This window comes from Mesoplodon bidens (genome assembly GCF_964165515.1).
Source record: "Mesoplodon bidens genome assembly, chromosome: 1".
Taxonomy (NCBI): domain Eukaryota; kingdom Metazoa; phylum Chordata; class Mammalia; order Artiodactyla; family Ziphiidae; genus Mesoplodon; species Mesoplodon bidens.
In genome coordinates, this window is record NC_138176.1 from 79,170,851 (window position 1) to 79,188,287 (window position 17,437).

General features: G+C 38.5%; 1 protein-coding gene across 5 annotated transcripts in view; it reads left to right on the forward strand.

The window, feature by feature from the left end:
• LOC308626691 (uncharacterized protein) overlaps positions 1-17,437 on the forward strand; it is a 39,810-nt gene that overhangs the window by 10,248 nt on the left and 12,125 nt on the right. For 4 of the 5 annotated variants that reach the window (XR_014017288.1, XM_081252071.1, XM_081252073.1 and 1 more), the window contains exon 2: positions 1,738-1,884. Coding sequence is in view for 4 of the 5 variants with exons in the window: in XM_081252071.1 (XP_081108197.1) it covers positions 1,738-1,811 (74 nt within the window). In the remaining variant the exon portion in view is untranslated. Of the gene's footprint in view, positions 1-1,737; positions 1,885-8,576; positions 8,652-17,437 lie in introns of all 5 variants that reach the window. The other variant, XM_081252072.1, reaches the window with a different exon arrangement.

Here is a 17,437-nt window from a genome sequence, read left to right on the forward strand (position 1 = left end):
GCCACCAGGGAAGCCCGACTTGATGGATTTTTAAAGAAAGATTTTTTACCAATGTCTTAAGGTAATATGTTCCCTTATTTAATAATATTTGGTAACAGGAAATTGTTATGTCTAATCTTTCTTAAATGCGTTTCTTGACCACTCCTCAGTAGTGATTACAAACTTTCCTCCTCTGTCATTCTGTGCTTGAAAATATAGCATCTGATGCCTATTTTAAAAATAATCAGGATCCAGAAAATGTTTAGCTCTGAGTTTTGCTTTCCTATGCTTTTAGGCTTTTGGCTTTCTCTGTTGACAGAAGCCAACTTTACACTGAAGGAGGCTACTGTGGGTTTCTGTTTAACTCTGCATGTTTATAGCACCAATCACCACACTGAAACTATGTTGTATTATTGTCAGTGCATGAGACAGCAGGACTCAATAAGAGAAAGGAAAGGATTTACAAGAGGATAATGGCATGCTTCTAAGCAAATTCTTTTTTCTCCAGGGTTTTTATTTTTGAGGATTTGAGAGTTCATTTTCTCTTGAAGGAAAAGAAAGAATAATCTCATAATACAGTATTGTACAGAAAAATCAATATATTTTTGTGGTAAATGTTTACTAAGAAATTCTGAAATCATAAAACAGGCTAGAATTAAAAACTAAAACTTCATGTCAATATTAACCCAAATTTGAACTCCTGTTAATGCCTAAAATAGAACATAGCTTTTCCCTTCCTTTTTAAAAATTTCCCAGCTGTGGAGAATCTAATGTGCCACTAAAAATGAGACGAAAGTACAGTTTTATTATTTTCATGAATCTAGTGACCTCTAATCTTACACTACAAATTATTTGAGTTACACTGGATTTGAGACTAACACTGTTTCTCAGAAAATGAGTCATTGGAGGTTTAAGGACTTTTTTGGGGCTTTGTGCATTGTTCCTTAGGGTAAATTGCTGGCCACTCCCAAAGAATCACATGGTATTTTGGTTTTTTTCTCTGAATCTTCCTTTGGTCCTCAGTCTCATGAAATTGGCATCAACAATGCTTACTTTTCCCTAGAGCTGGTGCTTGGAAACAATTCCTTTATTCAGAATAAGCTAATTATGAAGTAGCGTCTTATTAAAATAGCAGCCTTTCCCTTTCCTCTTATCCCAAAAGCTCAAAGTGTTTTTCTTTTCCACACAAAATAGGGGTGAAATAAAATATAACACAGAGAATTTTAAAATAATAGATTAAAACATATGCATACAGTCCAATAAGAAGTCAGTAATACATTCCTTTGTTCCCAGCATTTGGCCAAGAAAGAATACCTTGATGGTGATTTCAGTCATAATTTGTGGGCAACTGGAAATTCTAACTCAGTATTTAAGAAGAAATAAATCTGTATCTATAGAACACAGAGTGAATGTAATCGTTGTAGGGGAGCTAAGTCAGAATTTAGGTCAACAAGGCATTCATAGGAATGAGGACCATCACTTTTTTCACTTCCTCCTCTTAATTAATTAATACTGATTGGATGGTACATAGTTCATGGTTGTGCTAAGGCTGAGCAGATCAATATCAGCACTCTTGACAAAACTGTCTTTTTTTTTTTTTTTTGGCCACACTGCCTGGCTTGCAGGATCTTAGTTCCCTGGCAGTTAAAGCGCTGAGTCTTAACCACTGGACCACCCAGGGAATTCCCAAAACTGTCTTTTACAGGAATGATTTCTTTTGCAGTTTTGCCTTCATTTAGTCTTTCCCTATATTTTTAGGTTGCAGTGAGTGGCCAAGGAGGCAGCGTTTTCTGGAGTGCTTTCTCATAAGCTTATCTGTGGCTGATACCTGATGAAAACTGAGGAAATAGGAACTACCTCTTGTGGAGGGGAAGCAGGCCTACAGTGGGCCAGGCCCTGTACCAGGTAGGAATTTTCAATATATTATTTTGCTTAGTCTTCACACAAATCCCAAGGAGAGCGTTGTTGCCATTACCATCTTCACAAATGAGGAAACTATTGCCCAAGGTCACATGTTGGCTAAAGGTCAGGATCCCGATCGCTGTCTAGACCTGTCACACTGTTTACAAAGACTTGACAATTCCAGGCCTGTGCCCCTTCTTTGAGTAATATGTTGATCCTTCTGTAAAGGAAAAGATTCTCTGTGTTCCCCTCAGTGTAGACCATGGCTATTGTTATGATATTATTTAAAGATCTATAAACAAAAATCTTGGTGTATATTTCTTATGTTTATATCTCTTATGAAACCATGGAAACCAACAAATTTACTAATTAAATATAAGCACAACTATAAAGGCAATTCCATCCAAATCAATATTAGTTTGATGTGATAGATTTTATATTTTTTTCCCCCTAAGGACCTCACAACACAAATTTTATACAGCCTGCCACTGTGAAGTTTCAAGTTTGGGTGTCTTTAGTATCACATCAGCATTATATGATGATGCCCACCACTTTTCTCTTTTAGATGTATTGAGAAATCTTAGGACAGTGTCATTTGGCTATCATTAAGTGTCTACAAATAATGTATACACAGAGGATTTTTTAGGGAAGGGGAAACACTCGTATGATTTTTTTTCTTTTACTATATATATTTTTTTTTATTTTTGGCTGTGTTGGGTCATCATTGCTGCGCACGGACTTTCTTTAGTTGTGGCGAGCAGGGGCTACTCTTCGTTGTGGTGCGTGGGCTTCTCATTGTGGTGGCTTCCCTTGTTGCGAAGCACGGGCTCTAGGCACGCAGACTTCAGTATTTGCAGCACACGGGCTCAGTAGTTGTGGCTTGCGAGCTTTAGAGTGCAGGCTCAGTAGCTGTGGCTCACGGGATTAGTTGCTCCGCCGCATGTGGGATCTTCCCAGACCAGGGCTCAAACCCGTGTCCCCTGCATTGGCAGGTGGATTCTTAACCACTGCCCCACCAGGGAAGTCCCTCTGTGTAATATTATAATGATGGCTCTATGTCATTATACATTTGTCCAAACCCCTAGAATTAGAATGTACAACACCAAGAGTGAACCCTAAGGTAAACTTTAGACTTTGGGTGATTATGATGTGTCAATGTAGGTTCATCCTTGTTAAAAAAAAATGTACCATTCTGATGAGTGATGTTGATAATGGGGAGGTTGTGCGTGTGTGTGGGCAGAAGGTATATGGGAAATCTCTGTACCTCCTTCTCAATTTTGCTGTAAACCTAAGTGCTCTAAAAAAATAAAGTCCTTTCAAAAAAAAAAAAGATAAATTCAAAGGAATCTCCCAGAGTATAGAAAAAAAGTCAAAGATTAAACAACAGTAAGGAAAAGATGTTGATATTTATCAGTCCAAGAGTCCATCATCTGAGCAGTAGGAGTTTCAGAGAGGATAGAGAAAATAGAGAAGATGAAAGTATCTCAGAAGTGAAGACCTGGTGAACAGATTTAAAACAACAACAAAATTCATACAAGACAATATGACTCAGCATTAGAAGGAATGAACTGCTGAGACATGTAATTACGTGGATATACCTGAAAACATGCTGAGCAAAAGGACTTGAAAGAGTAGATACTGTATGGTTTGATTTACATGAAGTTTTAAGTCAGGTCAAACTGATCTGTGGTGACAGAGTGGATTAGTGGTTACCTTGGGTGGAGGGATTGATTGAATTAGTGGGATTTTTGCATGTTTGAAAAATCATTCTGGTGGGAAGAATGACTGGAGGCAATGAGTTGAAGAGCTTATTAGGGACGTATAACTTCTGGGCCTGTGGGACCTGTGAGATCAGTTATCATAAATGTGTTGTGGCACTAATCTGCACATTAGTATACTTTTCCCTAGAGCACCAGCAGCCCAGGTGTAAGAAAATGGAAGAGGATGTTTGGACTAATCCATGGAAAAACGTGTAGCAAAGAGGCAATGCACCAAGGCAACTGAGAATGATTCAAAATAATGGTGACAGGAAGAGATAAAAGGCAGCTGATAGAATAGTAAGGAGTCAGGAGATGCGAGATCACGATGGGGCTGGAAAGTATGTGTAGGGGAAGTGAGGGAGAGGCTGTGGTCAGTGGCGTGCTGGAGTAATCTAGGGGCTGACAAATCCCAGGCAGTTCTTTAGAAGTCTAGACAACATGGAATGAACTCTAAGATGTGCTGTTTAGTGAAAAAGACCAGATACAGGAAGATGTGTATAGTAGGCTACCAGGTAAAAGGGGAGACCATTTATATGTATGTACTTGCATGTTAGTAAGTTATTTCTGGAAAGAAATATAAGAACCTTATAATATCAGTTAACTCTGGGGAGGAGAGCTAGGTAGCTGGGGGACACAGGAGGGAAGGAGACTTTTCGCTCTCTTCCCTTCTGCTCCTCTTGAATATTGACCCATGTGTATGTTATTACCTATTAAAAATATATAAATAAAAATTTAAAAACAAGGAAAGAGAAAATAGATGTGAGATAATGAATAAAAACAGAAGGCAAAGTGAGGTATTCATGCTTCACATATAAAGGTATGCTTCAAATATATATATACACTTAGGCACACATGTGAACCAGTACTAGATGGTAAGAGAAACAAGCCCTATTTGATGTGTTTATTTATTTGTTTATTAGCCACGTGTCATGTGTGATCTTAGTTCCCTGACGGGGATCGAACCTGTGCCCCCTGCAGTGGAAGCACAGGGTCTTAACCACTGGACCACCAGGGAAGTCCCTGATTTGTTTTAGAATAAAGACGAAAATGCTTAAAAAGAAGGCAGTCAAAAAAGAAAAAAAAAGCAGATCACTGGACATTCTAGATTATATTATCTAATAGCTAAACACTTAGCACCTACTATGCTGGTGCTGATCCCAAATTATTAATGCAAAATATGATTCTGAAGAGCCATTGGCACTAAAGTTATTCATGTAGCTTCTTCACAATATATTGTCTATTTCGTCCTTGGTCCTTTATATTCAGTCAGCTTGCTTAGAGTATGCCAGCACATAAAAGCAAGTCTCGTACTTCCCTGGTGGCGCGGTGGTTAAGAATCCGCCTGCCAACACTCTATGACATAAATCACAGCAAGATCCTTTTTGACCCACCCCCTAGAGAAATGGAAATAAAAACAAAAATAAACAAATGGGACCTAATGAAATTTCAAAGCTTTTGCACAGCAAAGGAAACCATAAACAATATGAAAAGACAACCTTCAGAATGGGAGAAAATATTTGCAAATGAAGCAACTGACAAAGGATTAATCTCCAAAATTTATAAGCAGCTCATGCAGCTCAATAACAAAAAAACAAACAACCCAATCCAAAATGGGCAGAAGACCTAAATAGACATTTCTCCAAAGAAGATATACAGACTGCCAACAAACACATGAAAGAATGCTCAACATCATTAATCATTAGAGAAATGCAAATCAAAACTACAATGAGATATCATCTCACACCGGTCAGAATGGCCATCATCAAAAAATCTAGAAACAATAAATGCTGGAGAGGGTGTGGAGAAAAGGGAACACTCTTGCACTGCTGGTGGGAATGTGAATTGGTACAGCCACTATGGAGAAAAGTATGGAGGTCCCTTTAAAAACTACAAATAGAACTACCATATGACCCAAGGCATATACCCTGAGAAAACCATAATTCAAAATGAGTCATGTACCAAAATGTTCATTGCAGCTCTATTTACAATAGCCAGGAGATGGAAACAACCTAAGTGTCCATCATCGGATGAATGCATAAAGAAGATGTGGTACATATGTACAATGGAATATTACTCAGCCATAAAAAGAAATGAAATTGAGTTATTTGTAGTGAGGTGGATGGACCTAGAGTCTGTCATACAGAGTGAAGTAAGTCAGAAAGAGAAAGACAAATACCGTATGCTAACACATATATGAGGAATTTAAGAAAAAAAATGTCATGAAGAACCTAGGGGTAAAACAGGAATAAAGACACAGACCTACTTGAGAATGGACTTGAGGATATGGGGAGGAGGAAGGGTAAGCTGTGACAAAGCAAGAGAGAGGCATGGACATATATACATTACCAAACGTAAGGTAGGTAGCTAGTGGGAAGCAGCCACATAGCACATGGAGATCAGCTCGGTGCTTTGTGACCACCTAGAGGGGTGGGATGGGGAGGGTGGGAGGGAGGGAGACGCAAGAGGGAAGGGATATGGGAACATATGTATATGTATAACTGATTCACTTTGTTATAAAGCAGAAACACACCATTGTGAAGCAATTATACTCCAATAAAGATGTTAAAAAAAAAAAAATCCGCCTGCCAATGCAGGGAATACAGGTTCAAGCCCCGGTCCGAGAAGATCCCACATGCCGCAGAGCAACTAAGCCCATGTGCCACAACTACTGAAGCCCGCGCCTCGAGCCCATGCTCCGCAACAAGAGAAGCCACCGCGATGAGAAGCCTGCCCACCTCAACAAAGAGTAGCCTCCGCTCGCCGCAACTAGAGAAAGCCTGGGCGCAACAACAGAGACCCAACGCAGCCAAAAATAAATAAATAAATAAATATATTTAAAAAAAGAAAAGATTGACCTTGTGGCAATAATTAAAAAAAAAAAAAACAAGTCTAATACAACATCTAGAATCAGCAATTACACTTTGCCTGATGCCCTGATCCTGTACTCATGTGATGTCACCATGCGGGTTGAGAAGGTTATTATCCATTCAAAACACTAGATAGGCCTGTGAGACCTAAAAGAAGTCACAGATGATCTGATTTTACACCCACATCCCCACACACACACACCATCTGTGCTGAAAGACCTACGATCATTTCATGCCTCAGAATTTGTCAACCATGTGTCTTCCTCACCGTGCATATCCGTCCCTCTTTTACTTCTCACTGCCTTACTTGGTCCTCAAAGGTCTGGTCTCTGCCTCACAACCCAAAGCCTAAAAGCCTGACATTAACTCTAGAGATAAGGAACCTAAGGATGTAGAGGACAATGTATCTGAGCTCCCAGAGCATCATGGCCATGTTGGTTCTTGTTTCATTTAGAAGTGTACATTCCAAAAGAATGGCCAAATAAGCCCAATTTTCTTACCTCAAGAATTCCACCAAGTTTCTCCATCAGGGAGAGCTTTAGCTTGCCCCATGTAGGGGTAGAGTGATATGTAACTAGTTCACCTATACTCCACGCCTGGGCTGAGAAATAAAACAAGCTGCACATGTCTTCCAGACTGAACCAGACTACTCTCCATTTACACAGGACCAGCCACAGAATAGATGCTCAATGAATGCACTGACTTCAATGGAACCAAAGAATCTATTCCAAGAAGCCACAAATCCATCATCATTCAGCCAATAAAATCAATGTACTGGAAGTTTTTGTTTAAAAGAAGCAATAGGTACCTTAAAACTTTCACTTAGGAAGTCTTCTTTACTAATTTTTTAACCTGAAAGTTGACTGCTTCCTGATTTTTCACACACACACACACACACACACACACACACATACACCTTCATTTACTGTATTATCAAGACCAGATTTGCCCAATTAGAAAGTAGAATAGTAAGGAATATCTATAATTAAGAGACTAACAAGAAGAGTTTTTTTTTTTAAAATCAACCTAACTAGTGTTCCAGGATGAAAGGAACTCAGGGGCTTGCAGAGATATTTGGATTGTATTTTTCCTTTACTTTATAATCAAGTCATGCTAATATAAACCAAAAACATAACTTGAACTAAACATACATTTCACTCATGACTAATTACAAAGCATGCATTTCAAATCAGTGTTGAGCTAATGCTTTTAGAACAATTATTTAATTTTCAGTGTCCAATATCTGTCGAGTAAATCACCAATTTCCATTTCATTCTTATTTAATATAAAAAAATCAAATTAGTATAAAGCTATTTCACAGCTGTCTCTAAATTAAACCATAATCAAGAGCATGCAGCATTTGGGGCTTGCTTTGGCATCTCCAAATCAAACAGTCTTTTTGTTCAAATATTAAAGAACAATACGAATAGTTATGTTTTATTTTGAAGTTTTAAGCCCGGCTTCGTAATCTCAGATTTTAACTTGTGATTTTTCACAAGTAACTCAAATATTGAAATGTATGTTTCTAAGGACAGGGGTTGGCTGCAGAGTGGAGCAGAGTATGAAACATAATTATTAGTTTTTAACTGACTTTTGATAATAAGAACAGAATCACCAGCTCAGCTATTACTACATTTTTGTTAATAATCAGTTTTTCTTGCATTAAATCTATACAGATCTTCTAGTAGCAAATGAAGACCTTCAAAGAAAAATCAACAATCCCATTTTCTAGCAAAATTTATTTACCAGGAAGGTATAGATTTTTCAAACAAATAAATGTTAATAAAGTTTTGCATAATAAATTAACCAAGTTAAATTATCAGGAAATGAGCCTGTTTGGTTCAGTCAAAGACGATTTTTGGTTTTAGTGTCTTTCACTGCTTGATAAAGTGAAGTGACTTACCACGCAGGCAGTGCAGTGTAGCAGAAAAGACTCCACTGGATTAGTCTGGGTTCCAGCCCTGCCTGTATCCTGCCTTGTATGGTAGATTAGATGGATCACTTCAGTTTCTCTGACTGTTGGCGTCATCATTTATAAAATGGGGGAAATACCTGTTCTCCTCCCTAGGGATCATTGTGATGTTTGTGAAAGAATCTTGGAAGAAACCTCACACACATACCCTGTGTAAAGCAAAGGCAATTGGTGAGTGGATTAGAGCCTAGAAATTTCATTGTTTCATTATGTGATGCCTAAACTAACAGACCTTTTTTATAAATAAAAATCTAGAGAACATTCTTATTTAATTCTATCACTTACTGAGCACAAGGTGGGAAACATTGTTTTAATATTATTTCTATCTGGGGACTTCTCTGGTGGTCCAGTGGTTGGGACTCTGTGCTTTCACTGCAGGGGGCATGGGTTCGATCCCTGGTTGGGGAACTAGGATCCTGCATGCCAAGCAGCATGGCCAAAAATATATATATATATTATTGCTATCTGTAGATATATGATGGCTCTAGTTGTAAAACTGGCCTACTACTTTGAGTATATTGTAAAATCATGAGAAATTTTAATATTTGTTGTTTATTGAATGGGATACTCCTTAAAGTTCAATTTGTGTCTGTCTAACCTTGGTACTTGAGATGAAAAAGATAAAGCAGGCATTAGTCTGGATTTTGGAGATTTTTCTTTATCAAGAATTGTTATGGCCCTTTTCTTCTTGAAAATAGAAAATAAGGCCCTACTAATATTCAGGGTTCAGACAGTATGTTTTTGCTCAGAATAGATCATGAACCAAAAACAACTCTACAGTGGTCAACACCACCCAATCAGAAGAATGTTTTGATTTATTAAATTAATCTTTGAGAAAGTCAATAGATTCCCCAGCTCCTCTTACTGAGTGAGTTTTTGAAGGAAATAAAGAAGTGAGAGCTAACTGTCCCTCACCCCATTTCTGTTGTAACAGCCTTGGGGAGAAGGAATGAATGAAGCCTGATTGTGCTCTGATGGGCAGGAGCTAGGGCAAGAACACTGTGTAGGCTCTGACCCCTGCATGTTCACCAGACCTGCTGCACCAGACAGTACACCCTGGGATGGTGCTCTGTGAGCCAATCCAGATAGTCTCTCTCCAGGACAGGAAAGATGAGAACCAGAGAAAAAGACACCAACACCATATCCACTGTAAGTCATGTCCACCCAGAGGGAAAGAAAGCCTAAACTGCGAATCTCCACCCTGGGCTGAGGGAAGCAAAAGAAGATAGGCTGAGCCATTTCCATCTCTTCCCTTTTTTTCTCACACCACTATTACTTCTTTTTCTTTTCTAAAGAGCCTTGTGTAAAGGACTGCTTAATATGGTAAATTATGCAGGTGGGCTAGAAAAAAGAGAAAAGGTTGGCCCAGAAGCAATTCTGCAACACCAGTGTTTTCTGTTAATTAGGTTTTAGAACTCTGTTAACTTTAATATACTGTAAATTATATAGATATATGCAACCCCATGTTCACTGAAGCATTACCTAAAATAACCAAGATATGGAAACAACCTAAGTGTCCATCAGTGGATTAGTGGATACAGAAATTGTGGTATACAGTCAGCCCTCTAATCCACAAGTTCTGCATCCACAAATTCAACCAAACACAGATCAAAAATATTTGAAAAAAAATTCTAGAAAGTTCCAAAAAGCAAAACTTGAATTTGCCTCACTCTGGCAACTATTTACATACATAGCATTTACATTGTACTAGGTATTATAAGTGATCTAGAGATTATCTAAAGTATATGGGAAGCAAATCATAACTACAATGAGGCATCTCCTCACACCGGTCAGCATGGCCATCATCAAAAAATCTACAAACAATAAATTCTGGAGAGAGTGTGGAGAAGAGGAAACCCTTCTACTTTGTAGGTGGGAAATTGGTACAACCACTATGGAGGTTCCTTAAAAAACTAAAAATAGAACTACCATATGATTCTACAATGCCACTCCTGGGCATACACCCAGAGAAAACCATAATTCAAAAAGATACATGCACCTCAATGTTCATAGCACTATTTACAAAAGCCAGGACATGGAAGCAACCTAAATATCCATCAACAGATGAATGGCTAAAGAAGATGTGGTACATATATACAATGGAATATTACTCAGCCATAAAAAAGAATTAAGTAATGACATTTGCAGCAATGTGGATGGAACTAGAGATTGTCATACTGAGTGAAGTAAGTCAGAAAAGGACAAATATCATATCACTTACATGTGAAATCGAAAAAAATGGTACAATGAACTTATTTACAAAACAGAAATAGAGTCACCACAGTCTTATGGTTACCAGGGTGGAAAGGGCAGAGGGATAAATTGGGAGATTGGGATTGACATATACACGTTACTATATATAAAATAGACAACTAATAAGGACCTACTGCATAGCACAGGGAGCTCTACTCAATACTCCATAATGACATGGGAAAAGAATCTTAAAAAGAGCGGATATATGTATATGTATAACTGATTCACTTTGCTGTACAGCAGAAGGTAACACAACATTGAAATCAACTATACTCCAATAAAAATTTTGAAAAAGAATTAAACACAAATCTCTGGCAGAGGCAAGGTTATCGCATTGTAGTGTTGAATAAAATTGTTATTTAAAAAATAAAGTATATGTTAGGATGTACATAGGTTATATGCAATACTACACAATTTTATATAGGAGACTTGAGCATCCATGGATTTGTTATCCAATGGGAGTTTTGGAACCAGTCTCCCTCGGATACCAAAGGATGACTGTATATATACAATGGAATATTATTCAGCCATTAAAAAAAAGTAAATCTTGCCATTTACGACAACATCAATGAACCCTGAGGACATTATGCTAACTGAAATAAGTCAGACAGAGAAAGACGAATACCATATTGTCTCTCTTATATGTGGAATCTAAAAAACAAAAACAACAAAACAAAAAACCTCATAGAACAGAGAACAGATCAGTGTTGAGATGGGGGGCTGGGGCAGGAGAAATGGGTGAAGGGGGTCAAAAGGTAAAAAGAAAAAAAACGGAATGTCAACTTATCAAAAAAAAGTATTGCCATTAAGGAAAAAAAAAATATATATATATATACTATAAATTAGAGAAAAAATTAGGTATGTAATTATAAGATATAGCTACCCCTTAGCAAAAGTAGAATACCATATACCATACTATCAATCTCTTAACCACCTACTATACCTATTAACATTTATACCTATTATTATGGTCTATATAAGAATATTGCTAAATGAATCAGAAGTTCTTCTAAAGATTTTGATGTGTTCCTGTTTAAAAGGTTTCAGTAGTCTCTGTCACATTAAAATAACTGTGAAGACACATAAGATAAGTATTTGACACTCATAGCTGACCTAAGCTCAGAAGTTGGGAGGAAGAGTCATGAGCTGTAAGGCTGAGAGCAGTGGACTGGGAACATGCCTGGTGGGCTCCCTGTATAATGCCATTAGAAATGGGCAGGCATGCCTACCTAAAAATAAAAAGATTCTCCGCTCTCCTTTATTAACTGTTGCCTGGATCAAAAATACAAGAGGGACACCAACCACGAAATGGGGCAGCCATACTTCTAAGTGCAGCTGCCTCTTTCGGAGATAGCTGGGATGCTGGACCCACTCTGCATCAGGACATTTGGCAATGGCTGGGGACATTTTTAGTTGTCACAGCGTGTGGGGAAGGTGGAACTGGCATCTAAGGGGCAGGGGCCAGAGATGCTGCCAAACATCCTGTGAGGCACAGGACAGCCCCCCACAGCAAAGAATTATCTACCCTCGCATGTCAAGAACACCGAAGTTGAGAGATCCTGCTCTACACCATCAAGACCTCTTCCTACATCGTTGCAGAAATCAAAATTTCTTGAAAACTGACAAAATGAGAGACTGGATGTGGAAACTAATGGTAGTATGAGCACAGGTGGGGAAGACTGTATCAAGGTCTTTGAGTAGTACTAGATGAAAACCAGTAGGAATTAGACGACAAGCTATGCAAAATCAGCCTGCCATCTAGGTGTAGATCTGAGATGGAAAGTCAACTGTCATCCAAATGAACAGGAAGTGAGGCCAAGGGCAATTCCCATGGTGTTTAGATAGCTCTCATAAGTGTATGTAACAAAAATATATCCTCAGATATACCAAGCCTCAAAAGTTATGTCATTTATACACTCGTCTCGGAAAAAAAAAATTACTTGAGACCTAGCTCCAGATGGCCAAGAATGGATTGACTCAAGAAATGAAAAATAGGGGAAGTTTGGGTAGCAAAACTCAGGAATAAAGTTTAAATATGTGTTGTCAGATTGTACAGCTCAGAGGTAAAGAGTGGCTCTGGAGTACTTCCTCTAACTATTCCTTACCCAATGTAAGGAACTGTTGAGAATCACATCTCCCTCCCTCCCTCCCTTCCTTCCTTCCTTTGTATAGTTCATTTACAATGTTGTGTTAGTTTCAGGAGGACAGCAAAGTGATTCAGTTATACCTACATAAATATCTATTTTTTCAGGTTCTTTTTCCTTATAGGTTATTACAAAACATTGAGTATAGTTCCCTGTGCTATACAGGGTTATCTATTTTATATATAGTAGTGTGTATATGTTAATCCCAAACTCCTAATTTGTCCCTCCTCCCCTTTTTCCCCTTTGGTAACCATAAGTTTGTTTTCTGTGTCTGTGGGTCTATTTCTGTTTTGTATATAAGTTCATTTGCATCATTTTTATATAGATTCCACATATAAGCGATATATTTGTCTTTCTTTGTCTGGTTTACTTCACTTAGGATGATAATCTTTAGGTCCATCCATGTTGCTGCAAATGACATTATTTCATTGTCTTTTATAGCTGAGTAATACCCATTATATAAATATACCACATCTTCTTTATCCATTCCTCTGGCAATGACATTTAGGTTGTTCCCACGTCTTGGCTATTGTAAATAGTGATACTATGAACATTGGGGTGCACATTATCTCTTTGAATTATGGCTTTCTCTGAATATATGTCCAGGAGTGGGATTGCAGGATCATATGGTAACTCTATTAGTTTATTCAGAAACCTCTATAGTGTTCTCCATAGTGGTGTACTACTTTACATTCCCACCAACAGTGTAGGAGGGTTCCTTTTTCTCCACACCCTCTCCAGCAATTATTATTTGTAGATTTTTTGATGATGGCCATTCTGACCGGTGTGACGTGATACCTCGTTGTAGTTTTGAGTTGCATTTCTCTAGTAATTAGCAATGTTGAACATTTTTTCATGTGCCTATGGGCCATCTGTATGTCTTCTTTGGAGAAATGTGTATCTATATCCTCTGCACATTTTTTGATTGGGTTGTTTGTATTTTTGATATTGAGCTGTATTCTTTTTTTGGTATATTTTGGAGATTAATCTCTTGTCGGTCACATCATTTGCAAATATTTTCTCCCATTCTGTGTGTTGTCTTTTCGTTTTATGGTTTCCTTTGCTGTGCAAAAGCTCTTAAGTTTATTAGGTCCCATTTGTTTATTTTTGTTTTTATTCCCATTACTCTAGGTGACACATCCAAAAAGACATTGCTGTGATTTATGTCAAAGAATGTTCTGCCTTTGTTTTCCTCTAAGAGTTTTATAGTATCTGGTCTTACATTTAGGACTTTAATCCATTTTAAGTTTATTTTGTGTGTGGTGTTAGAGAATGTTCTAATTTCATTCTTTTACATGTAGCTGTCCAGTTTTCCCAGCACCACCTATTGAAGAGACTGTCTTTTCTTCACTGTATACTCTTGCCAACTTTGTCATAGATTAATTAACCATAGGTGTATGGATTTATTTCTGGGCTTTCTATCCTATTCCATTAATCTGTATTTCTGTTTTTGTGCAAGTACTATATTGTTTTGATGACTATGGCTTTGTAGTATAGTCTGAAGTCAGGGAGCCTGATTCCTCCAACTCTGTTTTTGTTTCTCAAGATTGCTTTGACTATTCAGGGTCTTTTGTGTTTCCATACAAATTTTAAAATTATTTGTTCTAGTTCTGTGAAAAATGCCATTGGTAATTTGATAGGGATTGCCTTGAATCTGTAGATTGCTCTGGGTAGTACTATCATTTTGACAACATTGATTCTTCCAGTACAAGAACACGGTACATCTTTTCATTTGTTTGTGTCATCTTCAGTTTCTTTTATCAGCTTCTTATAGTTTTCAGAGTACAGGTCTTTTGCCTCCTTAGGTAGGTTTATTCCTAGGTATTTTATTCATTTTGATGTGATGGTAAATGGGATTGTTTCCTTAATTTCTCTTTTCTGATCTTTCATTGTTGGTGTATAGAAATGCAACAGATTCCTGTGTATTAATTTTGTATCCTGCAACTTAACTGAATTCATGGATGAGCTCTAGTAGTTTTCTGGTAGCGTCTTTAGGATTTTCTATGTGTATTATCATGTCATCTGCAAACAGTGACAGTTTTACTACTACTTTTCCAATTTTGATTCTTTTTATTTCTTTTCCTTCTCTGATTGCCATGGCTAGGACTTCCAGAAATATGTTGAATAAAAGTCACAAGAGTGGACATCCTTGTCTTGTTCCTGGTCTTAGAGGAAATGGTTTCATGTTTTCACCACTGAGTATGACATTAGTTGTGGGTTTGTCATATATGGCCTTTGTTATGTTGAGGTAGTTTCCCTGTATGCCCACTTTCTGGTGAGTTTTTATCATAAATGGATGTTGAATTTTATCAAAAGCTTTTTCTGCGTCTATTGAGATGATCTTATAGTTTTTATTCTTCAATTTGTTAATGTGGTGCATCACACTGATTGATTTGCAGATATTGAAAAGTTCTTGCTCTGTACTTCCACTGCAGGGGGCACAGGTTCGATCCCTGGTCAGGGAACTAAGATCCCACAAGCTGGGCAGCATGGCCAAAAAAATAAAAAAATAAAAATAAATAAATTTTAAAAGTCCTTGCATCCCTGGGATAAATCCCACTCAGCATGGTGCATGATTCTTTTAATGTATTTTTGAATTCGCTTTGCTAGTATTTTGTTGAGGATTTTTGCATCTATGTTCATCAGTGGTATTGGCCTGTAATTTTCTTTTTTGTGATATCTTTGTCTGATTTGGTATCAGAGTGAGGCTCACCTCGTAGAATGAGTTCAGAAGTGTTCCTTCCTCTGCCATTTTTTGGAATAGTTTCAGAAGGATAGGTGTTAACTCTTCTCTAAATGTTTGGTAGAATTCGTTTGTGAAGCCATCTGGTCCTGAATTTTCATTTGTTGGGAGTTTTTTTTTTTTTTTTGCGGTACACGGGCCTCTCACGCCGTGGCCTCTCCTGTTGTGGAGCACAGACTCCGGACGCGCAGGCTCAGCGGCCATGGCTCATGGGCCCAGCTGCTCCGCAGCATGTGGGATCTTCCCGGACCAGGGCACGAACCCATGTCCCCTGCATCGGCAGGCGAACTCTCAACCACTGCGCCACCAGGGAAGCCCTGTTGGGAGTTTTTTAATCACAGATTCAATTTCAGTACTTGTAATTAGTCTGTTCATATTTTCTATTTCTTCCTGGTTAAGTCTCGGGAGATTGTACCTTTCTAAGAATCTCTCCATTTCTTCTTTTTTTAAAAAAAAATTATTACTAGGTTACTTTACACTCTTTTCTTACTAAGATTTTTTTTTTTGGCTGTGTTGTGTCTTTGTTGCTGCACAGGGGGTGTCTCTAGTTGCGGCAAGTGGGGACTGCTCTTGTTCTGGTATGTGAGCTTCTCACTGCGGTGTCCTCTCCTGCTGCGGAGCATGGGCTCTAGGCCCATGAGCTTCAGTAGTTGTGGCCCGCGGGCTTCAGAGCGCAGGCTCAGTAGTTGTGGCGCATGGGCTCAGTTGCTCCGTGGCATGTGGGATCCTCCTGGACTGTGGCTCGAACCCATGTCCCATGGATTGGCAGGCAAATTCTTAACCACTGTGCCACAAGGGAAGCCCCTGTCCATTTCTTCTACCTAGAAGAATCTGTAGAGCTTAGTAAAAAAGAAGTGAAACATCTCATTGCTGAAGCAAAGGAAAAATTACAAGAAAAAGGTGGCAGTGATGAAGAGGAGACAGGCGATCCTTCAGAAGATGGCATGCAGGGTGCCTGTACCCAGGCCTGACCTCGGGAGCCCCTGGAGGATGGTGACCCAGAGGATGACAGGACGCTTGATGATGATGAGCTGGTCGAGTATGACTTAGATAAATATAATGAAGAAGGTGACCCAGATACTGAAACTCTTGGTGAATCTCTTTTGGGTCTTACAGTCTATGGGAGTAATGATCAAGATCCTTATGTTACTCTGAAAGATACGGAGCAGTATGAACGTGAAGTTTTCTTGATTAAGCCCAATGACATTCTCATAGTTTGTGGCAGAGCTGAACAGGACCAATGCAATTTAGAGGTACATGTTTATAATCAAGAAGAAGATTCTTTTTATGTCCACCATGATATCCTGTTGTCTGCATACCTTTTGAGTGTGGAATGGCTGAATTTTGATCCTAGCCCAGATGATTCAACTGGAAATTACATTGCTGTGGGAAACATGACCCCCATTATTGAAGTGTGGGATTTTGATATAGTGGAACTCTTTAGAGCCAGTCTTTACACTTAGAAGTAAGCTATCAAAAAAGAAGAAAAAGAAAGGAAAGATGAATTCCTCAGCAGATGGGCATACCGATGCTGTCCTTGACCTTTCTTGGAATAAGCTGATCAGAAATGTGCTGGCCAGTGCATCAGCTGATAACACTGTTATTCTGTGGGATACGTCCTTGGGGAAAACAGCAGCCAGCCTTGCCATACATACAGACAAGATCCAGACTCTCCAGTTTCACCCATTTGAAGCACAGACTCTGATTTCTGGATCATATGATAAGTCAGTGGCTTTGTATGACTGCCGAAGTCCAGAGGAAAGCCATCAAATGTGGCGATTCAGTGGGCAGATTGAGAGTGACTTGGAATCACTTTT